The following is a 27,277-nucleotide window of genomic DNA, read 5'->3' as shown; positions in this document are numbered from 1 at the left end:
ATACCCATTTATTCCTACTCTCTGTTTCCTGTCTGTTAACCAATTTTCAATCCATTCCAGTATATTACCACCAATCCCACGTGCTTTAATTTTGCACACTAACCTCTTATGTGGGCCGGCAAAACACACGGAAACCCAAACACACAGAACAGCCATGGGGACCAAATTCGCACCCCAATACGCCAATATTTTCATGCACAAGTTCGAGCACGACTTCTTCACTGCACAGGACCTCCAACCAACGCTATACACCAGATACATCGACGACATTTTCTTCCTTTGGACCCACGGCGAAGAATCACTGAAGAGACTACGCGATAACATCAACAAGTTCCATCCCACCATCAAACTCACCATGGACTACTCCTCAGAATCGGTTTCTTTCTTGGACACACAGATCTCCATCAAAGACGGGCACCTCAGCACTTCACTCTACCGCAAGCCCACGGACAACCTCACGATGCTCCACTTTTCCAGCTTCCACCCTAACCACGTCAAAGAGGCCATCCCCTATGGACAGGCCCTGCGAATACACAGGATCTGCTCAGATGAGGAGGAACGCGATGGACACCTACAGACGCTGAAAGACGCCCTCGTAAAAATGGGATATGACGCTCGACTCGTCGATCGACAGTTCCAACGGGCCACAGCGAAAAATCGCATAGACCTCCTCAGAAGACAAACACGGGACACAACCAACAGAGTACCCTTTGTCATCCATTACTTCCCCGGAGAGGAGAAACTACGCCATGTTCTCCGCAGCCTTCAACATGTCATCGATGACGACGAACACCTCGCTAAGGCCATCCCCACGCCTCCACTACTCGCCTTCAAACAGCCACCCAACCACAAACAGACCATCGTTCGCAGCAAATTACCCAGCTTTCAGGAGAACAGCGTCCACGACACCACACAACCCTGCCACGGCAACCTCTGCAAGACATGCCAGATCATCGACACAGATACCACCATCACACGAGAGGACACCACCCACCAGGTATATGGTTCATACTCCTGTGACTCGGCCAACATTGTCTACCTCATACGTTGCAGGAAAGGATGCCCCGGAGCATGGTACATTGGCGAGACCATGCAGACACTGCGACAACGGATGAACGGACACCGCGCAACAATCGCCAGACAGGAGGGTTCCCTCCCAGTCGGGGAACACTTCAGCAGTCAAGGACATTCAGCCACCGATCTTCGGGTAAGCGTTCTCCAAGGCGGCCTTCGAGACACACGGCAACGCAAAATCATCGAGCAGAAATTGATAGCCAAGTTCCGCACCCATGAGGACGGCCTCAACCGGGATCTTGGGTTTATGTTGCGCTACACGTAATCCCACCAGGGGAAAAAAAAGTTATCTGTTTTTAATACAACTGGTCATTCTCTCTCTTTCTCTTCCTTTCGGATGTTTCTCTCTCTCTCTCTCTCTCTCTGTCTTTGGGTTCGGACCATTTGTATATTCAGTAGTCCTGTATTTACTGTCTCTCTGTCTGATCGCCTTGACAATGGGCAGTTGAAAAGATTATCTGTAATCACCAGGCATTGTTCTCTGACTATATATGCGGTAACCTTCAAGGAATTCCACACTCACCTGACGAAGGAGAAAGCCTCCGAAAGCTTGTGATTTTCAAATAAAACTGTTGGACTATAACCTGGTGTTGTAAGATTACTTACTCTTATGTGGGACTTTATCACAGGCCTTCTGAAAATCCAATAAACCATATCCACTGGTTCTCTTATCAATCCTACCAGTTATATCTTCAAAAAACTCCAGTAGGTTGTCAAACACGATTTCCCTTTCATAAATCCATGTTGACTTTGTCTAATCCCATTGATATTTTCTAAATGTCCTGTTATCACATCCTTTATAATAGACTCTAGCATTTTCCCTACTACTGATGTTAGGCTAACCACTCTGTAGTTCCTTGTTTTCTCTCTCCCTCCTTTTTTAAATAGTGGGGTTACATTTGCCACCCTCCAATCTGCAGGAACTGTTCCATAATCTATAGAATTTTGGAAGGTGACAACGAATGCATCTACTATTTCCATGGCTACCTCTTTTAGTACTCTGGGATGCAGATTACCAGGCCCTGGGGATTTATCAGCTTTCAGTCCTGTTAATTTCTCCAGCACTATTTTTTTAGTGATACTAATTTCCTTTAATTCATCCATCTCACTAGTCCCTTGGTTCCCTAGCATTTATGGGAAGTTATTTGTGTCCTCTTCTGTGAAGACAGAACCAAAGTATTTGTTTAATTGCTCTGCTATTTACCTGTTCCCCATTATAAATTCTCCCGTTTCTGACTGTAAGGGACCTACATTAATATCAGGACATCATTTGCTAGCTTTCAGCACCAATATAAAATTGGGTTTAGTTTGTCTACAAGCTCAAGTTGGATTCATTTGACCAGCAGTCTGGGTCTGGACTGTGACAATAGTGTCGCAAATATGGTATTGATTTTTTTTTAAATGAGATGAGGTCAGAGAAGTAATTAGATAATCTGGCCCTGTGGGAAGCACTACCTCACCTCCACTGCAGCTGAAACCTTGTTCCACATTTTTGTTGCCTCTAGATTCAATTTCGCTAGTGTTTTCTTTTCTGGCTTCCCATCCTATGCACTTCCTAAATTCCAACTTGTCCAAAGCTCAATTGATCATTCCCAATCTCGCACGAAGACCCATGTGCCCATCACTGCTAACTGACCTAGACTGGTTCCATCTTCCTGTCCTCCAACTTCACAGTCTTTGTACTCATCTTCAAAACTCTCCATGGCCTTGACCCACCCTATCTCAGCAATCTTCTCTAGTCTTATATCCCCCTCATACCTTTCAGTCCTCTGACTGGACTTCTGTGCATTTCCCTTCCCTTCACCTTACCACTGGGGGGCGCAGCCTTTGGCCCATCTTGGTCCTATCTCCGAAACTCCCTCCCTAAACCTCTTTGCTCCTCTGCTTCTTTCACCATCTTTAAAAATATTCTTAAAACCTTTTTTTCCAATCAAACTATCAGTCATTTCTGTTAACTCCCTCACAATGGCTCAGCATCCATTCAAGAGACAAGAGTGATGCCACTGAACCAAGCCACACTTTCCCTCTCTGTTTCCCTTTCTCCCTCTCTATTCCTGCCTATTCTTTTCTTTCCATTTCTTTCTCATCTCTTTCCCGTCTCTTTCTTTCTCTCTATGCCCCTCCCTTTTTCTTTTCCATTCTCTTTTTCAGTCTTCCTCATCTCTCGCTTTCTCTCTCTTTCCTCTTCTCTCTAGCCCCCTCCCTTTTATTTTATTTTCCCTACCTCTCTTTTCTATCCCATTCCCTTTCTCTCCCTATCCCCCTTCATTTTTCTCTCCCCTTCTATCTCCTCCTTTCTCTTTTACATTACCTTTTCTCTCTCTTCTATTCCATTTCTCTTCTCTCTGTCCCCTTCCCTTTACCTCTAATCCCCTCCCTTTTCTCGTTTCCATTCCTTCTGTCTTTCCCCTTCGTTTTCTCTCACACTTCCCATTCACTTTCTTTCTTTCCCCCGTTTTCACTTTCTCTCGTCCCCTTCCCTCATTTTATCCTCTCTTTTTGCTGTGTCTCTCTATCCTCATCTCTCTCTCTATTGAGAGAGAGAGATGATGTGGAGATGCCGGTGATGGACTGGGGTTGACAATTGTAAACAATTTTACAACACCAAGTTATAGTCCAGCAATTTTATTTTAAATTCACAAGCTTTCGGAGATTTTCTCCTTCCTCAGGTAAATGTTTCAAGATCTCCTTGAAGCCTACGCATTTATACATATTGAATAATACATGGTGTTTACAGACTGCCCCTGCAACTGCCCGTTGCCAAGGCAATCACCGTGTTCAGACAGAGAGGTGTCATCTGCAGAACCCCCGAATACACATTCAACAAAAAAACAAACAGGGAAAAAAAACAGAGAAAAAAAAACACAGAGAGAGGCAGAAACATCCGGAAGGCAGAGAGAGCCAGCAAATGACCCATTATATTAAAAATAGATAACATTTGTTCGCTGGTGGGGTAACGTGTAGCGTGACATGAACCCAAGATCCCGGTTGAGGCCGTCCTCATGGGTGCGGAACTTGGCTATCAATTTCTGCTCGACGATTTTGCGTTGTCGTGTGTCTCGAAGGCCGCCTTGGAGTACGCTTACCCGAAGGTCGGTGGATGAATGTCCATGACTGCTGAAGTGTTCCCCGACTGGGAGGGAACCCTCCTGTTTGGCGATTGTTGCGCGGTGTCCGTTCATCCGTTGTCGCAGCGTCTGCATGGTCTCGCCAATGTACCATGCTCTGGGGCATCCTTTCCTGCAACGTATGAGGTAGACAACGTTGGCCGAGTCACAGGAGTATGAACCATGCACCTGGTGGGTGGTGTCATCTCGTGTGATGGTGGTATCTGTGTCGATGATCTGGCATGTCTTGCAGAGGTTACCGTGGCAGGGTTGTGTGGCGTCGTGGACGCTGTTCTCTTGAAAGCTGGGTAGTTTGCTGCGAACGATGGTCTGTTTGAGGTTGGGTGGCTGTTTAAAGGCGAGTAGTGGAGGTGTGGGGATGGCCATAGCGAGGTGTTTGTCCTCATTGATGACATGTTGAAGGCTGCGGAGAACATGGCGTAGTTTCTCCGCTCCGGGGAAGTACTGGACGACAAAGGGTACTCTGTTGGTTGCGTCCCGTGTTAGTCTCCTGAGGAGGTCTATGCGATTTTTTGCTGTGGCCCGTCAGAACTGTCGATCGATGAGTCGAGCGTCATATCCCGTTCTTACTAGGGCGTCTTTCAGCGTCTGTAGGTGTCCATCGCGTTCCTCCTCGTCTGAGCAGACCCTGTGTATTCGCAGGGCCTGTCCATAGGGGATGGCCTCTTTGACGTGGTTAGGGTGGAAGCTGGAAAAGTGGAGCATCGTGAGGTTGTCCGTGGGCTTGCGGTAGAGTGAGGTGCTGAGGTGCCCGTCTTTGATGGAGATTCGTGTGTCCAAGAAAGAAACTGATTCTGAGGAGTAGTCCATGGTGAGCTTGATGGTGGGATGGAACTTGTTGATGTTATCGTGTAGTCTCTTTAGTGATTCCTTGCCGTGGGTCCATAGAAAGAAAATGTCGTCGATGTATCTGGTGTATAGTGTTGGTTGGAGGTCTTGTGCAGTGAAGAAGTCCTGCTCGAACTTGTGCATGAAAATGTTGGCGTATTGGGGTGCGAATTTGGTCCCCATGGCTGTTCCGTGTGTTTGGGTAAAGAACTGGTTATCGAAGGTGAAGACATTGTGATCCAGGATGAAGCGGATGAGTTGTAGGATGGCTTCCGGAGATTGGCTGTTGTTGGTGTTGAGTATTGATGCTGTCGCAGCGATGCCGTCATCGTGGGGGATACTGGTGTATAGTGCCGAGACGTCCATCGTGGTGAGAAGTGTTCCTGGTTCAACTGGTCCGTGGGTACTGAGTTTTTGTAGGAAGTCTGTAGTGTCGCGACAGAAGCTGGGGGTTCCCTGTACGATGGGTTTCAGGATGCCCTCGATGTATCCAGAGAGGTTCTCACACAGGGTTCCGTTGCGTTGTGCTCGGGTGACATTCTGGACTGTCTTCTGAGTGCGGCTGATGAATCTGACATTGACGCATTTCCTGACAGCTGGACATGTATGCTCAAGCTGTCAGGAAATGCGTCAATGCCAGATTCATCAGCCGCACTCAGAAGACAGTCCAGAATGTCACCCGAGCACAACGCAACGCCATCAACGCTCTCAAGACCAACCGCAACATCGTCATCAAACCAGCGGACAAAGGAGGAGCCATAGTCATACAGAACAGAACAGACTATTGCAAAGAAGCATACCGACAACTGGACAACCAGGAACACTACAGACGGTTACCCGCAGATCCGACCAAAGAACACACCCACCAGCTCAACAAACTGATCAAGACCTTCGATCCAGACCTTCAAAGCATCCTACGCATTCTCATCCCACGTAATCCCCGCGTGGGAGACTTCTACTGCCTCCCAAAGATACACAAAGCCAACACACCCGGACGTCCCATCGTATCAGGCAACGGAACCCTGTGTGAGAACCTCTCTGGATACATCGAGGGCATCCTGAAACCCATCGTACAGGGAACCCCCAGCTTCTGTCGCGACACTACAGACTTCCTACAAAAACTCAGTACCCACGGACCAGTTGAACCAGGAACACTTCTCACCACGATGGACGTCTCGGCACTATACACCAGTATCCCCCACGATGACGGCATCGCTGCGACAGCATCAATACTCAACACCAACAACAGCCAATCTCCGGAAGCCATCCTACAACTCATCCGCTTCATCCTGGATCACAATGTCTTCACCTTCGATAACCAGTTCTTTACCCAAACACACGGAACAGCCATGGGGACCAAATTCGCACCCCAATACGCCAACATTTTCATGCACAAGTTCGAGCAGGACTTCTTCACTGCACAAGACCTCCAACCAACACTATACACCAGATACATCGACGACATTTTCTTTCTATGGACCCACGGCAAGGAATCACTAAAGAGACTACACGATAACATCAACAAGTTCCATCCCACCATCAAGCTCACCATGGACTACTCCTCAGAATCAGTTTCTTTCTTGGACACACGAATCTCCATCAAAGACGGGCACCTCAGCACCTCACTCTACCGCAAGCCCACGGACAACCTCACGATGCTCCACTTTTCCAGCTTCCACCCTAACCACGTCAAAGAGGCCATCCCCTATGGACAGGCCCTGCGAATACACAGGGTCTGCTCAGACGAGGAGGAACGCGATGGACACCTACAGACGCTGAAAGACGCCCTAGTAAGAACGGGATATGACGCTCGACTCATCGATCGACAGTTCCGACGGGCCACAGCAAAAAATCGCATAGACCTCCTCAGGAGACTAACACGGGACGCAACCAACAGAGTACCCTTTGTCGTCCAGTACTTCCCCGGAGCGGAGAAACTACGCCATGTTCTCCGCAGCCTTCAACATGTCATCAATGAGGACAAACACCTCGCTATGGCCATCCCCACACCTCCACTACTCGCCTTTAAACAGCCACCCAACCTCAAACAGACCATCGTTCGCAGCAAACTACCCAGCTTTCAAGAGAACAGCGTCCACGACGCCACACAACCCTGCCACGGTAACCTCTGCAAGACATGCCAGATCATCGACACAGATACCACCATCACACGAGATGACACCACCCACCAGGTGCATGGTTCATACTCCTGTGACTCGGCCAACGTTGTCTACCTCATACGTTGCAGGAAAGGATGCCCCAGAGCATGGTACATTGGCGAGACCATGCAGACGCTGCGACAACGGATGAACGGACACCGCGCAACAATCGCCAAACAGGAGGGTTCCCTCCCAGTCGGGGAACACTTCAGCAGTCATGGACATTCATCCACCGACCTTCGGGTAAGCGTACTCCAAGGCGGCCTTCGAGACACACGACAACGCAAAATCGTCGAGCAGAAATTGATAGCCAAGTTCCGCACCCATGAGGACGGCCTCAACCGGGATCTTGGGTTCATGTCACGCTACACGTTACCCCACCAGCGAACAAATGTTATCTATTTTTAATATAATGGGTCATTTGCTGGCTCTCTCTGCCTTCCGGATGTTTCTGCCTCTCTCTGTGTTTTTTTTTCTCTGTTTTTTTTCCCTGTTTGTTTTTTTGTTGAATGTGTATTCGGGGGTTCTGCAGATGACACCTCTCTGTCTGAACACGGTGATTGCCTTGGCAACGGGCAGTTGCAGGGGCAGTCTGTAAACACCATGTATTATTCAATATGTATAAATGCGTAGGCTTCAAGGAGATCTTGAAACATTTACCTGAGGAAGGAGAAAATCTCCGAAAGCTTGTGAATTTAAAATAAAATTGCTGGACTATAACTTGGTGTTGTAAAATTGTTTACGAGAGAGAGAGAGAGAGAGAAAATGGTATGATTGAGCGCATTTCCTGTCTGTCACATTAAACTTCTTACATCACACTTTGAGTGCCACTCTCTGATTGGAAAACATTTTCTGCAGGGCTCTATTCCTGCACCGGCAGCCCAGAAATCCACTAATACCAATTGGCTGCAGCTTCTATTGACTCATGCTGCCCGACCTGTTGAATACTTCCAGCATTTCCTGTTTGGGCTGCGGCAACTGCTGCTGATGCACATTCGCAGACACCAGCAACAACTTGCATTTAAGTAGTTGCCGTTAAAGTAGTAAAAGGTCCCAAGGCGTTTCACAGGAGCATTATCAAACAAAATTTGACACCGGGCCACATAAGGAGATATTAGGGCAGGCGACCAAAAGCTTGGTCAAAGAGGTCGTTTCTAAGGAGTGTCTTAAAGGAGGAGAGTGAGGTAGAGAGGTGGAGAGGATATAGGGAGCGAATTCCAGAGCTTAGGACCCAGGCAGCTGAAGGCACGGCAGCCATGGTAGAGTGATTAAAATTTGGGATGCGCAAGAGCTAAGAATTGAACGAGTGCAGAGATCTTGGAGGGTTGTAGGGCTGGAGGAGGTTACAGAGATAGGGAGGGGTGAGGCCATGGAGGGATTTGAAAACAAGGATGAGAATTTTAAAATGGTGGTATTGCCGGACCTGGAGCCAATGTAGGTCAGCAAGCACAGGGGTGATGGGTGAACGGGACTTGGTGCGAGTTAGGATACGGGCAGCAGAGTTTTGGATGAGCTCAAGTTTATGGAGGGTGGAAGATGGGAGGCCAGCCAGGAGAGCATTGGAATAGTGAAATCTAGAGGTAACAAAGTCATGGATGGGGGTTTCAGCAGCAGATGAGCTGAGGCAGGGGCAGAGGTGGGCAATGTTATGGGTCTTCATTGAAAAAGTGCCCTGGGATCATTTACATCCACCTGGACAGGCAGACGGGGCCTCAGTTAACACAGAATCAAAGAATGATAAAGCACAGGAGGCGGCGATTCGGCCCATCATGCCTGTGCCGGCTCTTTGAAAGAGCTATCCAATTAATCCCATTCCCTTGCCCTTGCCCTTTCTCCATAGCCCTGCAAATTTTTTCCCCTTCAAATATTTATCCAATTCCCTTTTGAAAGGGTGGTGTAGGCAGATTAATAATAATCCCTTACGATTGAATCTGCCTACACCACCCTTTCAGGCAGTGCGTTCCAGATCATAACAACTCACTGCGTAAAAAACATTCTCCTCATCTTGCCTCTGGTTCTTTTGCCTATTACGTTAATCTGTGTCCTTTGGTGACCGACCCTTCTGTCACTGGAAACAGTTTCTCCTAATTTACTCTATCAAATCCCTTCATGATTTTGATGTCCCAGAATGATGTTTAAATGCACAACCTGCTGACTCAGAGGCAAAAATGCTACCAAATGAGCTAAGCGTACACTGGAGACCTTAACTTTAAGGAAAATATAAAATGAAAAGAAGTAATTTTAGGAACTGAAATTCAATTACTAAAAGACAATTTTAAATTTGTTAAAAGTGGTCAGAACTAAACATAAGGAATGTGGAAAGCAATTGTAATCATTCAATAATCATCTGATAAACATTTGGGTAGAAATTACAAAAACAAAAACAGAAAATGCTAGCAGTACTCGGCAAGTCAGGCAGCACTGTGCAGAGAACAAAAGTTGGTGTTTCGGGTATTGAACTCTTCCTCAGAGCAAAGGTCCCATTCCTGAAATGACGACTTGTGCTGTCTTGACTCGTGCTGCCTGACCTGTTGAATACTTCCAGCATTTTCTGGTTTTGCTTCAGATTTCCAGCATCTGCAGTATTGCGCTTTTTATTCAGGGTAGAAATTATTGTTGCCAGTATTAGCACACCAATAGTTAGCAGGTTGGTATGGCGTTCCTCAGTCATGATACAGTGGAAGCTCTGTGGTGTCAAATGAATAGTACTAGTTCATACCAACTTTTTCTGGCAAAAGAAAATATATTCTACACTCCACCGCTTATAAATAATGGCTTGTGATATATAAATGGCTTACAATCTCTGTTAAAATGGCAGGTAACTTGTTAAGTAACGTCTAGGCTTATTTACCAATGTAAACTTTCATATTAAAACAAATACACACATAGCCATTTACTTAGAATAGGCTTTAAGAATGAAAAGTTATTTTTTTCTGCTACATTTAATTAAAAGTAATAAAGTTTCCAGAATGGACAAGGTTCCATTTTATTAAAAATCAGTGCGATGGGTTTTGGAAATCTATTTTTGTTTTATTTTTCTTTAAAAATCCTCAAAGGGAAACTCAAACTTAAAAAAAAACTTTTCCCCTTTGGTGAGCAGTTTTAACTTAACTGTGAAACCTGCTTTTGGGGAGATTCATTTGCGTTATCAATGAAACTTACTTGATGCTTATTTAAAAGGAAACTTAGAAATAGGCATTTTGAGGCCCCTGCGACGAAAGTGTCCCGAAATTCTCCAGTGTGTTGTCCTGCGCGTAGTGTGGGTTTGAAAATTGACACTTGGCACTTTTCTCGGACGGTCGAGCTCTGCGCCCCGATGTCTTTCTGTGACATAGGAAGAGGAAAATAAAACGAAGGACCGAACAAAGAAGAAATTAGGCAAAAAAAAAATGAAGATGAAAGAAGGAAACTTGAAGAAATGCAAACAGGAAATAAAATAAATAGTGAAGTAAAATAGAAAATAAGGGGGGTGAGGGGGGGGAAATCCGAAAGTAAATAGAGACAAAACCAAAAGGAAAATAAAAGAAAGAGAAAAAAGTACTTACAGAATGACAGGTGAAAATAAACAACATGAAAATTAACCTAGTAAAATGGGATGTGTTTGCCGCTCTCCCACACACTCAAGGAATTTTTGCTTGTCCTAGATTTACTCCACTTCTGAAAGTGACTGGGGGATTCCCGTCAATGCACCGCCGACAGTATATAGACTGGGCGCTGTATATATTTACAAGCAGACACGGTGTCTGACACACAGGCACAGATAGTGCAGCGGAACTCAACAAACCAACTTAAACTCGAACAGTTTGCTCGGACACGATGCCACTCTTACCAAAAGCCGGTGGTAAGTTTAGACATTTTGCGAATTATTGGAATCTCAGACGGTGTCTGCTTTCTATAAGTATCATCAAACTCGATATAATTTCAATATAATATTAAAGGAAAGATTTACACGATTAAACCCATGGAGTGGACAAGTGCCACCACAGATCTTTGAAGCTTTCTTTTGTAATTGCAGGTTTGACTCCTAGACTGTGCAAAGCGGTCATCTATTTAACGATTTCCATTCACCTCTCCTGTTTCTCTGCTGGGGCCGCGATTAATGAGCAACATAAAATAAATGTAGGAAAATGCCTAAGTATTTCAAAGCACCTGCTTAACGATGTGACAGAGAGTCTAACGCACGTAAGTACTGGATAATTCATTCTTGCAATGTGCGCGGTTCAAGCAGGGAAAGCGGGAATTGTAAAGAGGATCAATATTCTTTATAAATCTCTACAAGTTAATGCTGACAGGGCTGGGACACTACCTTATCTTTTATTGGTGTTCCACACCAGCACCCGTGCCCTGCAATAATGTTGTTTTATCTGCGGCTCGTTAATTTCAACTGGGAAAAATTTAATTGTTTTCTACACATTGGCCGTCTGTGCATTTTTGAAGATGCTATCTTATTCTTTATTAGCCCGACGTGACCGGGGGGTTTAACTGCACCGACACTGTGTTTGTACTCGAAGACATCACTGAGAATCACACCAGCACCGTCTGGACCTGTTCCCCTGACCAGGTGAGGGCAGCGACAGTCTCTGGAAATATGTGTCACATAAGAACTATTCTTTCTTGGCTGATGTATTTCAAACTGACTTCTTATGTGAATCTGTAGGAGTCCCGTGGGTGCGAGGAGAGTGAGGAACCCCAAACATACCGTCCCTCATCCAGCCAGGTATATGACTGCAGATGCTTCATTCAATTCTGAGCTCAGCTACTGAAATGAAATTGCATCTAACATTAAACCGTAACCATTTTTGTCCACAGTGCTTTCAAAATATTACTGCCGATCTACAAATCTACCAAGCCAAGCTACAGAATTTCACCCATATCACCAGTAACGTGTGCAAGAACATCGCGCATCTCTTGAAGGTAAATTTACCGCTCACCAAAAACTAAAGTTTAATTCGTTTAGGATAAGGATAAAAAGTGAGTGGGTGCTGGAACTCCGAGATAAAAATTGGAAATATAAGGTAGGTCGACGGCATGCTAGAGAGAGATCCTGCGGTTGTATTACCACATTTGTATCAGTATGGGGCGTTTTCCACTTCACACCGAAGCAAAACTGAAAGTATAAATTCGGATTCAGATTAGTTATCCGAATCACCAGCCTAGTACAGGGAACAACCCACCCGCGAGTGGTTTCTGCTCCATTTCCATCTCCCCCTCTCCCAAGTTCATTCCATCCATGAGACGTACCTTTTGCTCCCCTGACCTCATCCCCCCCCCCCCCCCCCGCCCCAACCGATCACTTAACTTCACTTCCTGGCTCTCAATTTACCCTATGTTGGAATTGGTTCCCTCTTTTCAGGCACTGCCCCAGTAACTTTCCAAACTGCCTTCAAAAAAAACTTCCTCAACTCTCTAACCTGGCTAACTACCATCCTATCTCCAACCTCATTTTCCTTTCCAAGGCCCTTGAACGTGTTGCTACCTCCAAAATCTGTGCCTGCCTCTCCAACAACTCCATGTCTGAATTTCTCCAATCGGGTTTCTGCCTCTCCCACAGCATTAAATTGGCATGAATGACCCTATCCTCCCCCCAACACCTCTCCTCTGTTGTCCTTTGTTTGGTTCCACTGTTACCTATTTAATCATAGTTGGAGCATCAATGGCTTCTCTTCCCACCCCCACACTGTCATCTCCTGTCATTTCCCTTCATGTATTATCTTTGGCCCCCTTTTCTTCCTCATCTACATGCTGCCATTTGGCACCATCATTCAGAGAAACAGAGTCAGCTTCCACATGCACACTGATGACACCCAGCTCTACCTCCGCTATCTCTCTCGCCCCCTCCACTGACTCTGTGCTGTCAGACTGTTTGTCTGACATTCAGTCTTGGACTAGCCATAACTCCCTCCAGCTAAACATTGGGAAGACCAAAGCATTTGTCTTCAGCCCTACCACAAACTCTGCACCCACATCACTGACTCCAATCTCCTCCCAGGTCACTGTGTTAGTCTGAACCAGACTGTTTGCAACCTTGGTGCCCTGTTCAACCCTGAGCTAAGCTTCTGACCTCATAATCCTCTCCATTACACCTACCTATTTCCACCTCCATAATGTTAGCTACCTCTGCTCTTACCTCAGCCCATCTGTCACTGAAACCTTCAGTCATGTCCTTTTTCATCCCCAGACACAATTACCTCAATGCTCTTCTGCTAGCCTCCCATCCTCCATGCATCATTAACAACAGCTCATCCAAAACTCTGCTGCCCATAACATGTACCACACCAAGTTTGGCTCACCCATCCTCACTGAGCAACACTGTCTCCTGGTCTTCCAGTGTCTCAAATTTAAAATTCTCACGTCTGTGTTTAAAACCCTGCTCAGCCTCACCCCTCCCTATCTCTGTGACTTCCTCCAGCCTTACAACACCCCCTCTCCATTGCTCTCTGTTAGTCTGACTCCGATCTTTCCTGCATACCTCTTCCTCCCTTGACCCAATATTGCTGGCCCATGCCTTCAGCCACCTAGGTTCCACACTCTGCAATTCTTTCACTAAATGCATCAGCTTTGCACCTCCCTCTCCTCCTTAAAACCCATTTTATTTGATTAAGCTTTTGGTCACCCCTCCTAATCACTCCCTCTTTGGCTCAATGTCCATTTTCCTTATGCCTCTGGAACATTTTCTATGTTAAAGGCACTATATAAATGCAAGTAGATGTTGTTGTTGGTAGCTGCAGTTCAGGGTTTGAGCCAGGCAGTACCCCACTTACAATGCCTGACTGAGACTTAAGTTCTGCTGCCCAAACTTGTATGCATGTGCAGAGCTCCTCTCTCAGCTGTTAAGATTTAAATGTTTAGACAGTGTGGGCAGCAGTGTCTGCATTGTGTAAACATTTGAATTGATTCCAGGTAAATTTAAAAAGTGTTCTGGAGCTCCAAAGGACTCCCAGAAACTTCTTATGTCTAGTTTCACACTGCACTGTAGTTACACTGCGTGTGGTATTAACCCACGGTGTTTCAAAGTCCTGGCTCCAGATTTACACCACAACTTTAGTGACACTGTTATAAACTTCAGATCTACTTTAGATATTTGCTCAGATTCAGTGGTACTGGCCACTCCCATAAGCCATCCCTGTGTCTTATGTTCAAGAGTTCTCCCTTACTGCCCAATATCTAATCATGTGATTGCGTAACCCAGTGGTGTAACAATAATACCCCTTGTGATCTGAACTAGATGCTGTGTTATTCACACGTATCCTCCTCTAATCTTTCAGTAGCAGGACTGAAAATACTTTAATGAGATGAGGCCAGATACAAATTATTAAGCTGCTTTATTTTACAGACAGCAAGTGAACATACAGAGTAACAGTTATAATCAAATCTCACTTTACTTAACTGCAAACTCCCCCTCGCGGGTAAGGAAAATAAGCCATGCAGCTCTGTCCTGGTTAATGCTCTAAATACACTTACTTTTATAACATCTTAGCGCCAAAACAGACAAAGGCTTGAATGGGCTTGATCGACACTAGTCTCACAATAAACTGCCTAGTTTATTCTTGCCTTTCTGCAGATCATGCTTACCTTCCATGTGGGTTTTTCTCTCCTTTTTTAATTGCTTCTGGGCACGGTAGGGGGGGAGATTGTCTCTCCGACTTCTTCCCCATTCCTTAATTTACCAGTAGACTTGTCAACAGAACCAAATACCTCTCCCCCATCCCTGCCCAAAGAGTGGATTCTCGACAGATAACCCATGCAGGACTGAAATGAAAGGGTCATCACAATGATAATGGGTGTGAATGTTCTTGGAAGCTTGAAATGAGATAACAAATTAACTACTGTCCCTGGTTGTTGTGCAAACACATCTTCAATACCTGAGTTGTTAACAATATAAACTCTTCTTAGTCTCAGCTGTTTCAGCATGTGCTGTAAAGGAACATTCTAAACCCGTGACTAATTCATTTCCAAATCCTTTTTATATAAGAATGGTCAAAAATTCCCAAAATGTGACACTCTGTGAAGTGGAATCAGCTCCACAATCGCACGGAAGTTGTAAGATAGGAATCTTCTCGGGAGTTCTCCTGATCGCCCACCGTAAATTTAGCAGAAGATCATCGGAAACCCCAGATAAAACACATAAATGGGGTTTCCACTAATCTTCTGCCGAAGTTACGATTCAGAGAACTCCCAAGGACATTCCTGGCCGTAGTGTAAGAGCATCCACTGGGGAGGAGCACAACCACCTCCTGTAGGTGATTTCACATCCCTTCTGCCTTACGCTTGAGTTTGCCTGAATTTGAATATAGAGCAGCATGTTGCAGGACTCCATGAATTGAATAAGCAATGCCCCTAAGGAGCTCAATAAGTGTTACTTTTATCAACTCCACTTTGCTTCACATTTCTGCAAATTTTCTTTCCTGTCAATTGCTGATGTCAATCATATGCACAGGCCCAAGAAGTCAGCAACAAATTCAACAAATTCACCTGAGCAGATGAACAATGTAACTCTGGTCTATCCGACCAGTGTGCACCCAAGAACACACCAGTCGAGGGTTAAAAAAAAAGTTAATGATTGGGATGTAAGCCTTCATCAGGACTCAGGGAACTTTAACCTTTCACTTGCTGTTGCTGCATGTTTGCAGCATTGTCTGTTTAATTCACTTGTGGTCTATAGTTCATACGTTTATTGCCACCCCATCCAATCCCATTTTACTGTGTGTCCCATGCACTGTTGGCTGTGCACCTTTCTATCTCTTTTTCTGTGTCTTTTTCTATTGTCTCCTTTCTGTAGTTTCTCTTTCACCTCTTTCCATTTACTTTTATTTATTATTTCACTTTTCTGTTGCCTGTCTATTTTCTTTGAATTTGCTTCTATTTTTACAATCACTTTTTGTTATATCTTCTTTGGAGAATGTTTATATCCATTAGATATGCAGTTAAGTTCTGTTTAATCAAAGATATAAATGTTCATTCCTTATTATGCATATCTTGAATTTTATTGCCTACCTATGAGTTTCTAAATGCGAAACCTTCTAATCAGTTATTCATTTCAGAGTTAATTACAGTTTAAATAAATAATTTGATAATCTAGATAAATCTCCGGGACCTGATGAAATGTATCCCAGGACGTTATGGGAGGTTAGGGAGGAAATTGCGGGTCCCCTAGCAGAGATATTTGAATCATCCACCGCTACAGGTGAGGTGCCTGAAGATTGGAGGGTAGCAAATGTTGTGCCTTTGTTTAAGAAGGGCGGCAGGGAAAAGCCTGGGAACTACAGACCGGTGAGCCTGACATCTGTAGTGGGTAAGTTGTTAGAGGGTATTCTGAGGGACAGGATCTACAGGCATTTGGAGAGGCAGGGACTAATTAGGAACAGTCAGCATGGTTTTGTGAGAGGAAAATCATGTCTCACGAATTTGATTGAGTTTTTTGAAGGGGTAACCAAGAAGATAGATGAGGGCTGTGCAGTAGACGTGGTCTACATGGACTTCAGCAAAGCATTTGACAAGGTACCGCATGGTAGGTTGTTACATAAGGTTAAATCTCATGGGATCCAAGGTGAGGTAGCCAATTGGATACAAAATTGGCTTGACGACAGAAGACAGAGGGTGGTTGTAGAGGGTTGTTTTTCAAACTGGATGCCTGTGTCCAGCGGTATGCCTCAGGGATCGGTGCTGGGTCCGCTGTTATTTGTTATTTATATTAATGATTTGGATGAGAATTTAGGAGGCATGGTTAGTAAGTTTGCAGATGACACCAAGATTGGTGGCATTGTGGACAGTGAAGAAGGTTATCTGGGATTGCAACGGGATCTTGATCAATTGGGCCAGTGGGCCGATGAATGGCAGATGGAGTTTAATTTAGATAAATGTGAGGTGATGCATTTTGGTAGATCGAATCAGGCCAGGACCTACTCCGTTAATGGTAGGGCGTTGGGGAGAGTTATAGAACAAAGAGATCTAAGAGTACAGATTCATAGCTCCTTGAAAGTGGAGTCACAGGTGGATAGGGTGGTGAAGAAGGCATTCGGCATGCTTGGTTTCATTGGTCAGAACATTGAATGCAGGAGTTGGGATGTCTTGTTGAAGTTGTACAGGGCATTGGTGAGGCCACACTTGGAGTACTGTGTACAGTTCTGGTCACCCTATTATAGAAAGGATATTATTAAACTAGAAAGAGTGCAGAAAAGATTTACTAGGATGCTACCGGGACTTGATGGTTTGACTTACAGGGAGAGGTTAGACAGACTGGGACTTTTTTCCCTGGAGAGTAGGAGGTTAAGGGGTGATCTTATTGAAGTCTATAAAATAATGAGGGGCATAGATAAGGTCGATAGTCAAAATCTTATCCCAAAGGTAGGGGAGTCTATAACGAGGGGGCATAGATTTAAGGTGAGAGGGGAGAGATACAAAAGGGTCCAGAGGGGCAATTTTTTCACTCAAAGGGTGGTGAGTGTCTGGAACGAGCTGCCAGAGGCAGTAGTAGAGGCGGGTACAATTTTGTCTTTTAAAAAGCATTTGGACAGTTACATGGGTAAGATGGGTATAGAGGGATATGGGCCAAGTGCAGGCAATTGGGACTAGCTTAGTGGTATAAACTGGGCGACATGGACATGTTGGGCCGAAGGGCCTGTTTCCATGTTGTAACTTCTATGATTCTATGATTCTATTCCTAAGCAAATATGTGTTTATAATACAAAATCAGTTTTCTAATTATGGTCAGTTTGTGTTCTTTTCATAGGCTCTTAATCCTGACACAACCTATGAAGATGCATATTTTGAAGGCGGCTCAACAACAGAAGATGAAGAGAAACGTGTCATCGACTTTCCCCAGAGGATGGATTTGTGCAAAATTCTGCAGGCCTTCAAGTTGCGGACTATCACAATCAACAGAGTGATGAATTATCTGAATGACACCAAACTGTAACTGTGCAAAATGTAAATATTCTCCACACAATTTGTTGTGGTCCCTCAACTTTTCTTTTTTTGAACTACTTTTCTATTTATATCAAATTTTATCCATGATAACACAACACTCCTCTCAGGAAAATTTATTTATTTAAGTATTTATTTATTATTTATCCATCTTTTTCTGTGGGAAAGATACATCTTGTCAGGAAGCTGGGCCAGAAAGTTCATTAGCATGGAAAGAAGAGACAATTTTTAAATTTTTTAATGAAAATACATAGCTCTCTTATTAAATAGATTTATATTCTTCTACTAATGATTTTCCTTTAAAATTTGTAATATTCACACTGACCTGTGCTGAATTTTTAAAGAAGTATTTGTTAAAATATATTAATCACAAGTAAATTGCCTGTGGCATTGCCCACGGTCAGTTGATGAATATAAGTTTTCTTTTATATACAAGATGGAGATGTAGTTTGGAGAGACGCTCCAGAAACTCTCTATAGAGCCACCTAGTGGCCAGACCCTGCAACTACATTGTGACAGCTGACATAGCAAAATTGAATGGGAAGTGTTAACATAGAAATTTACAATGGCAAACGTTGACACAAAAGCATGACCAAAAGGTTTTGACAACAGAGTATAAAGTTGGTGGACAGGAAGTTGCACCCTATACAAGATTTTTAGTTACACATATATGCTAAGACAGTGCCTTTTTGCATTTATTATACATTACTGTCTTATAGAGAAAATGTCAGAATTTATATTTTTATGTAAAGAAAATGTTTATTGTAATATTTTAGAGATAAATGGAAATGCAGTTATTTATATTTAGACCATGGCCCCTTTAAAACATTTGAAGTTCTGTAATCATTTTGGATCTAGTATGCATTTATTCAGAAATACTATATGATTTTATACCATCCATCTGTTGAAATAAAACCAGCACATATTTAATGTCTATGCTGCATGAGTTTGTGTACTCAATTTAGCGAACTGTCACAAAACTAAACAATGAATCTGCAATCAAGTAGTTGGAAAAAGTTGTGCACCAGTAACACAATCAAATGCTTTACGGATAACGTTATAAACAGCACGATTCCAGTGCTTTAGGGATATCAAGAGGCCTCAAAGAACTCCCTCCTCGGCATCTGTTTTATATAAAATAGATTTGATTTTGAAATTCAAAATTAAATAGTTAACGGATACCACTGAAACTGTACTGCCAAGGGGGCTGCTAATGACAGCTTCAAGCAGAATTGTGATGATGCTCAAGAAAGATGTAGTAGTCAAGTGGGAGGTCCAGAAAGCAGGATTATAAAATCACAGGAAGATGCCATGTCTTCAAAAAGTATTTGCTGATTAATTGTGTAGTTAATTACATGAATCTTTTTCATTTTAATTTTTGAAGCATTTTGTGCTCAAGGGATGTTAGTGCTGGAATGAAACATCTTTTACCATCTTGATAGCCAAGCATCAATAAAAGACATTCCAGCACAGTGCATTTCTATCTAGGTTTCCGAAATAATGTGATGTGGAGATGCCGGTGATGGACTGGGGTTGACAATTGTAAACAATTTTACAACACCAAGTTATAGTCCAACGATTTTATTTGAAATCTACAAGCTTTCAGAGGCTTCCTCCTTCCTCAGGTAAATGTCAGGAACTCCTCGAAGCCTACGCAGGCTATTGCGTAGGCTTCGAGGAGTTCCTGACATTTACCTGAGGAAGGAGGAAGCCTCCGAAAGCTTGTAGATTTCAAATAAAATCGTTGGACTATAACTTGGTGTTGTAAAATTGTTTACAATTCCTAAATAATGTGCTCCACACATAACTTTGAAGTATGCATCCCACTGCACTAGTGTGTATTTTTCCACTTGTGACAGAAGAAACAGCTCTACAATATGAAGACAGTATTACAGGTAACAGGCTTTCATTCCAACAATCTGCCACCTTTCAAGTAATGTACCCAGGTTGTTTTCACTGTTTAATAGTTATCTATAAACTTATTTTAGTCTACATCATTTTCAGTGAAAATAGTTAAAGCCAGCTTTTTAATAATAATAGTTCCACTTATATAGCACATTGTCATCTCAAAGCACTTCACTTATTGAGTTATTTATGGAGTGCAATGGAATAGTTAAAAGGAAAATGGGTTGTGCATAGAAAAATGTGATTATAGTTGTCTTCATTAAGCTGACCTTTTCATCTCAACTGATCTACAGAACACTGTCTCCTTTTAACTTACTGTAAAAACAAGTGTCTGCTACATGTAGAACATTAGTTACTCCATATCAGTATGTGACTGGAAACATAAAGGCACATCAGTACTATTTGATTGGTTGAGATACTGTGGAATTAAATTAAACTTCACTGTACATGGGTGCTTCATTACAGATCTCAGTATAGGATGAGAGACTGATTACAGGGATGTTAGAGTTAGTGTGCTACATTATATCACAAAGAAATTCAAATTTAAAAATTGCTAAAATTGTTCTTCTATTATACAATACAGAGAGAAGAGTTTGGGAAGCAGTTTCACATGCTACAATGGCACTGTTAGGCTTGTAAACAGATAAATATTTAAACAAAAACTAACATTAAAATATGAAATAGCAATAATTGATGATGCAGCAGATTATAGCCTCTTTTTTATTCATTCATGGGATGTGGGCATCACTGGCACAGCCAGCATTTACTGCCCATCCCTAATTGCTCGAGAAGGTGATGGTAAGCCGCCTTCTTGAACTGTTGCAATACAAACATTCCCATTTAAACTGAGTTATTAGAACAGTCAATCCTTTGCTGTTCCTGTGACTCAGCTTTCTGAGAAACTCCCCAGTGCAACGGCAATCGTCCCTTAATATTTAGCAAGCCACTGATTAACAATGAATGGACTGCAAACTAGGTATACAAATGAACAGAAACTTGAAAATACACACAAATTCATCTGTAAGTTTGTACTACTTATGAATTTAAATATAGTTGATGCACAAGAAGCTTAATATTGTTTAATGTTGTTATTCTGCAGTACATCCGCATTACAAGTGTGTAGGTACAAGCCAAAACCACGTTGGAAAAACGGCGTGTTATATCCAAGACTGATTAGCAGTATCAACATTCTTCGATAAAATTGAAAGTTGTCATTATGGAGATCAATTTCTGGCATTTGCATTACCCACAGTGGTAAGTAAAACATTAAAATAATGTGGCAAGGCAATGTAATGATATTTGTACATGTGACACTATAAAAAATGTTTACAGCATCCACATTTAGGAAGTCAACAAATTATCTACAACAGGGAAAGGGAAAGCTGTATGTACTTACTCTGTTAATAAATCTGAAGACAGCAGTGCTTGTATGATGTTCAGCAAAGGACAGCACCCGCATTAGTTTATTCTGGGGTCTAAGAAATAGAAATAATCTTTATTTTAGAATCATAGAATTTTACAGCTCGGAGCCTGTGCTGGCTCTTTGAAAGAACTGTCCACTTAGTCCCATTCCCCTGCCCTTTCCCATATCCTTTTAAATTTAAAGCTGATGCTTCAGTGCAGTACTGAGGAGGTGCTACATTGTTGGAGATGTCATCTTTCTTGAGATGCCCCATTTGCCTATTGAGGTAAAAGCTACCATGGCACTATTCAAAGAGCAGAGAGTTCCCAGTGTCCTGGCCAACATTCCTCCCTCAATCAACAGCACCAAAAACAGATTGACTGGTCATTCATTCATTTGCTTTTTGTGGAACCCTGCTATGTGAAAATTGGCTCCATAATTGCACACATATCAACAATAACTGCACTTCAAAAGTAATCCATTGGTTGTAAAGCATTTTGGGATGTCCTCAGGACATGAAAGGCGTTGCGTAAAAGAAAATGATTTCTTTCTCCTCCTTTATCAATTGAGATTGCCACAAAGTCTAGAACCAGAAAATGGGATCAAGCTTAGAAGAGGGAAGATGGACAGACAGTTTAGGTTATATACTTTACATAGATGGATGTAGAATAAATTGCCTAATGAGTCAGTGGAAACAGATAGTTGGGAAAAAACTGAGAAAGAATTGAATAGATATTTGAGAGAGAGTGGGCAATTGAGCTTTTGGCACTGGCCAGATGGACGATGGAGTCTTTTTATGGTCCTTTCCTGTACACTGGATGGTACCCAGCACTCATGGAACTCTACCCCAAGAGTTAATGTCTTTAGGATATGAGGGAAGAATTGGGACTGGGGAATGAGGGTACCTTCATTTTGGGTCAACCACAGACTGAGAAGTTTTTCTTGAATGTGCCGTATGAAAAAAAATCTACAAAAAACAAACTACAGAAACAAAGTAACATTTGGGTGGAAGGGAAGGGACTTCCCTCCTGCTCTTGGGTTATCATTACATACCTCGGTTGATGAAGTCTTTGGGATAGATCTTGACTTTGTGTGATAGTGTTAAACGGGTGATAGCGAGTCGGCAGCTATCACCCATTTTAAGCTATTGCACAAGGTCAAGATCCAGCCTTTGATCTTTCTGTTGTGTGTATAGATATATATATATAATTATTAAGATTGAGACTGTTATTGAGTCATCAGGACTATTTGAAAACATCAATATGTAAATTGGCACAGGTTATGAATGTGAATATTTCAATTCTTGCTTTATATGTATTTATCATTTAAGTTGCACTTTAAAAAAAACATATAAGCACATACATTAAATGTTCAACAAACATGGAACTGTAAAACATTATACAGACAAATTTAAAATTTGCTCTCTCAGTAAAGCAGCCAGACTAATTGCCATTTTGGTGATACAACTGATAGGTTTAGCTTCTGTTTACAGGAGTAATTTATTATGATGTACACTAGCATGAAGTAGCCTTTCCCTGAGCATGACTGTACAACTTTAAAACTGCAGGTAACTGGCACAGGTCACATAGGCTGTATTGCCTACCCAGTGCCAGGGTTAAAGACATCTCCGCCGGACTGGAGAGGAACTTGCAGCGGGAGGGAGAGGATCCAATTGTCGTGGTCGATGTAGGTACCAATGACATAGGTAAGACTAAAAAAGTGGTTCTGCTGAGAGAGTATGAATATCTAGGGACTAAATTAAAAAGCAGAACCTCAAAGGTAATAATCTCCGGATTATTACCTGAGCCATGAGCAAATTGGCATCGGGAAATAAGATCAGAGAGATGAATGCGTGGCTCAAAGATTGGTGTGGGAGAAGTGGGTTTCGATTCATGGAGCACTCGCACCAGTACTGGGGAAAGAGAGAGCTGTTCCATCAAGATGGGCCTCACCTGAACCATGCTGGGACCAGTGTTCTGGCGAATCGAATAACTAGGGCTGTAGAGAAGGCTTTAAACTAAATGGGGGCGGGGGGGGGGGGGGGGTTTCAGATGGAGGGTAATTTGGAATGTTGAAGAGAAAGGACAAGGAAGTAGTACAGGGAAGAGATAGCGGTAATGATAACCAGAGTGTGACAGGAAGGGACAGAGCGAACAAACATAAGAGTGCACTAGCAAATGGGGTTAGAGTAGGAAAAAATGGTAAAAATAAAAATTAAAGGTTCTTTATCTGAATGTGCGCAGCATTCATAATAAGATAGATGAATCAATGGCACAAATAGAAACGAATGGGTATGATCTCGTTGCCATTACAGAGACGTGGTTGCAAGGTGACCAACGTTGGGAACTGAATATTCAGAGGTATCTGACATTTCGGGAGGATAGGAAGAAAGGAAAAGGTAGTGGGGTAGCTCTGTCAATAAAGGATGAAATTAGTATAATAGTGAGAGATGATCTTGGCTCAGAAGATCAAGAATCAATTTGTGTGGAGGTAAGAAATAGCAAGGGTAAGAAATCACTAGTGGAAGTAGTCTTTAGGCCCCTTAACAGTAGCTACACTGTAGGGCAAAATATAAATCAATAAATAATGGGCGCTTGTAAAAAAGGTAATGCAATAATCATGGGCGATTTTAACTTTCATATAGATTGGGCAAATCAAATTGGCAAAAGTAGCCCTGAGGATGAGTTCATACAGTGTATTCAGGATTGTTTCTTAGAACAATATGTTGTGGAACCAACCAGGGAACAGGCCATTTTAGATCTGGTAATGGGTAATGAGACAGGATTAATTAATGACCTCAAAGTAAAGGATCCCTTAGGAAACAGAGATCATAATATGATAGATTTTCACATCCAGTTTGAGAGTGAGGATCTTGGATTTGAAACTACTGTATTAAACCTAAATAAGGGCAATTACAATGGTGTGAGGACAGAGTTGGCTAAAGTGGACCAGGAAAACAGATTAGAAAGTATGACAGTGGATAAGCAGTGGCAGACATTTGAAAAGATACTTTATGACTCTCAACAAAAATATATCCCAGTAAGGAGGAAAGACTCCATGAGAAGGGTGTACCAACCATGGCTAACTAAGGAAGTTAAGGATGGTATCAATTTAAAAGAAAATGTGACAAAGATTAGTGGTAAGCCCGAAGATTGGGAAAACTTTAGAAACCAGCAAAGGAGGACTAAAAAATTATAAAGAGGGAGAAAATAGATTACAAAAGTAAACTAACAAGAAATATAGAAACTGACAGTAAGAGCTTTTACAAGTATATAAAAAGGAAGAGAGTAGCTAAAGTAAGTATAGGTCCCTTAGAGGATGAGACTGGGGAAATAATAATAGAAACAAGGAAATGGCAGAGGCAATGAACAGATAATTTGTATCTGACTTCACAGTAGAAGATACTATTAACATACCAATAATAGTAGATAATCAAGGGGCAAAGAGGAGGGAGGGTCTAAAAACAATCACTATCACTAGAGAAAAAGTACCAGGCAAACTAATGGGTCTGCAGGCTGACAAGTCCCCTGGACCTGACGGCTTGCATCCAAGGGTCTTAAAAGAAGTGGCTACAAAGATAGTGGATGCATTGGTTGTAATCTTCCAAAATTCACTAGATTCTGGAAAGGTCCCAGCGGATTGGAAAACCGCAAATGTTTTTTTGTATTCGTTCATGGGATGTGGGCGTCATTGGTGAGGCCAGCATTTATTGCCCATCCCTAATTGCCCTTGAGAAGGTGGTGGTGAGCCGCCTTCTTGAACCGCTGCAGTCCGTGTGGTGAAGGTTCTCCCGCAGTGCTGTTAGGTAGGGAGTTCCAGGATTTTGACCCAGCGACGATGAAGGAACAGCGATATATTTCCAAGTCGAGATGGTGTGTGACTTGGTCAGGAATGTGCAGGTGGTGTTGTTCCCATGTGCCTGCTGCTCTTGTCCTTCTAGGTGGGAGAGGTCGCGGGTCTGGGAGGCGCTGTCGAAGAAGCCTTGGCGAGTTGCTGCAGTGCATCCTGTGGATGGTACACACTGCAGCCACTGTGTGCCGGTGGTGAAGGGCGTGAATGTTTAGGGTGGTGGATGGGATGCCAATCAAGCGGGCTGCTTTGTCCTGGATGGTGTCGAGCTTCTTGAGTGTTGTTAGAGCTGCACTCATCCAGGCAGTGGAGAGTATTCCATCACACTCCTGACTTGTGCCTTATAGATGGTGGAAAGGCTATGGGGAGTCAGGAGGTGAGTCACTCGCCGCAGAATACCCAGCCTCTGACCTGCTCTTGTAGCCACAGTATTTATATGGCTGGTCCAGTTAAGTTTCTGGTCAATGGTGACCCCCAGGATGTTGATGGTGGGGGATTCGGTGATGGTAATGCCGTTGAATGTCAAGGGGAGGTGGTTAGACTCTCTCTTGTTGGAGATGGTCATTGTCTGGCACTTGTCTGGCGCGAATGTTACTTGCCACTCATGAGCCCAAGCCTGGAAGTTGTCCAGGTCTTGCTGCATGCGGGCACGGACTGCTTCATTATTTGAGGGGTTGCGCCCCTATTCAAGAAAAGAGGGAGACAGAAAGCAGGTAACTATAGGCCAATTAGCCTAACATCTGTCTTTGGGAAAATGCTAGAATCGATTATTATGGAAGTAGTAGCAGAACATTAAGAGACTCAAAATAAAATCAAGGAGTCAACATGGTTTTATGAAAGGGAAATCGTGTTTGACAAATTTATTAGAGTTCTTTGAAGAAGTAACGAGCAGGGTGGATAAAGGGAAACCAGTAGATGTCGTGTATTTGGATTTCCAAAAGGAATTCGATAAGGTGCCACATAAAAGGTTACTGCACAAGGTAAGAGCTCATGGTGTTGGGGGTAATATATTAGCATGGATAGAGGATTGGCTAACTAACAGAAAGCAGAGAGTCGGGATAAAGGGGTCATTTTCAGAATGGCAACTAGTGGGGTGCTCCAGGGATCAGTGCTGGGGCCTCAACTATTTACAATCTGTATCAATGACTTGGATGAAGGAAGCAAATGTACTGTGGCCAAATTTGCTGATGATACAAAGATAGATGGAAAAGTAAGTTGTGAGGACGACACAAAGTGTCTGCAAAGGGATATAGATAGGTTAAACGAGTGGGCAAAAATTTGGCAGATCGAGTATAATGTGGAAAAATGTGAAGTCATCCGCTTTGGCAGGAAGAGTAAAAAAGCAAAATATTATATAAATGGAGAAAGACTACAGAATGCTGCGATACAGAGGGATCTGGGTGTCCTCATACATGGAACACAAAAAGTTAACATACAGGTGCAGCAGATAATTGGGAAGGCAAATGGAATATTGGCCTTTATTTCAAGGGGGATGGAGTATGAAAGCAGGGAAGTCTGGCTACAACTGTACGAGGTGCTAGTGAGACCACATCTGGAGTGCTGCGCACAGTTTTGGTCCCCTTATTTAAGGAAGGATATATTTGTATTGGAGGTGGTACAGAGAAGGTTCACTAGATTGATTCCGGGTATGGAAGGGTTTTCTTATGAGGAAAGATTGAGCAGGTTGGGCCTATACTCACTGGAGTTTAGAAGAATGAGAGGAGATCTTATTGAAACATATAAGATGCTGAGGGGGCTTGACAGGGTAAACGCTGAGTGGATGTTTCCCCTCATAGGGGAATCTAGAACTAGGGGGCATAGTCTCAGAATAAGGGTCACCCATTTAAGACGGAGGTGAGGAAAAATTTCTTCTCTCAAAGGGTTGTGCACCTTCGGAATTCTTTGCCCCAAAGAGCGGTGGAGGCTGAGTCGTTGAATATATTCAAGGCAGAGTTAGACAAATTTTTGATCAGCAAGGGAGTCAAAGGATATGGGGAACAGGCAGGAAA

The 27,277-nt window shown here is 43.1% G+C and overlaps 1 protein-coding gene across 1 annotated transcript; it reads left to right on the top strand.

Annotated features, from left to right (window-relative positions):
• The first annotated feature begins 10,945 nt into the window (after positions 1–10,945).
• il12a (interleukin 12a) lies at positions 10,946–18,963 on the top strand. The gene is made up of 6 exons (XM_067994671.1): positions 10,946–11,030; positions 11,205–11,371; positions 11,649–11,750; positions 11,847–11,906; positions 11,999–12,103; positions 17,919–18,963. Exons 1-6 carry the CDS (start codon positions 11,006–11,008, stop codon positions 18,102–18,104), a joined length of 645 nt encoding a protein of 214 aa, XP_067850772.1. The 5' UTR covers positions 10,946–11,005; the 3' UTR covers positions 18,105–18,963.
• Positions 18,964–27,277: the final 8,314 nt, after the last annotated feature.

Source organism: Heptranchias perlo, chromosome 13 (assembly GCF_035084215.1).
Source record: "Heptranchias perlo isolate sHepPer1 chromosome 13, sHepPer1.hap1, whole genome shotgun sequence".
NCBI classification, from domain to species: domain Eukaryota; kingdom Metazoa; phylum Chordata; class Chondrichthyes; order Hexanchiformes; family Hexanchidae; genus Heptranchias; species Heptranchias perlo.
Note: the sequence above shows the minus strand (reverse complement) of the source record. Positions and strands in the feature narration are given on the sequence as shown.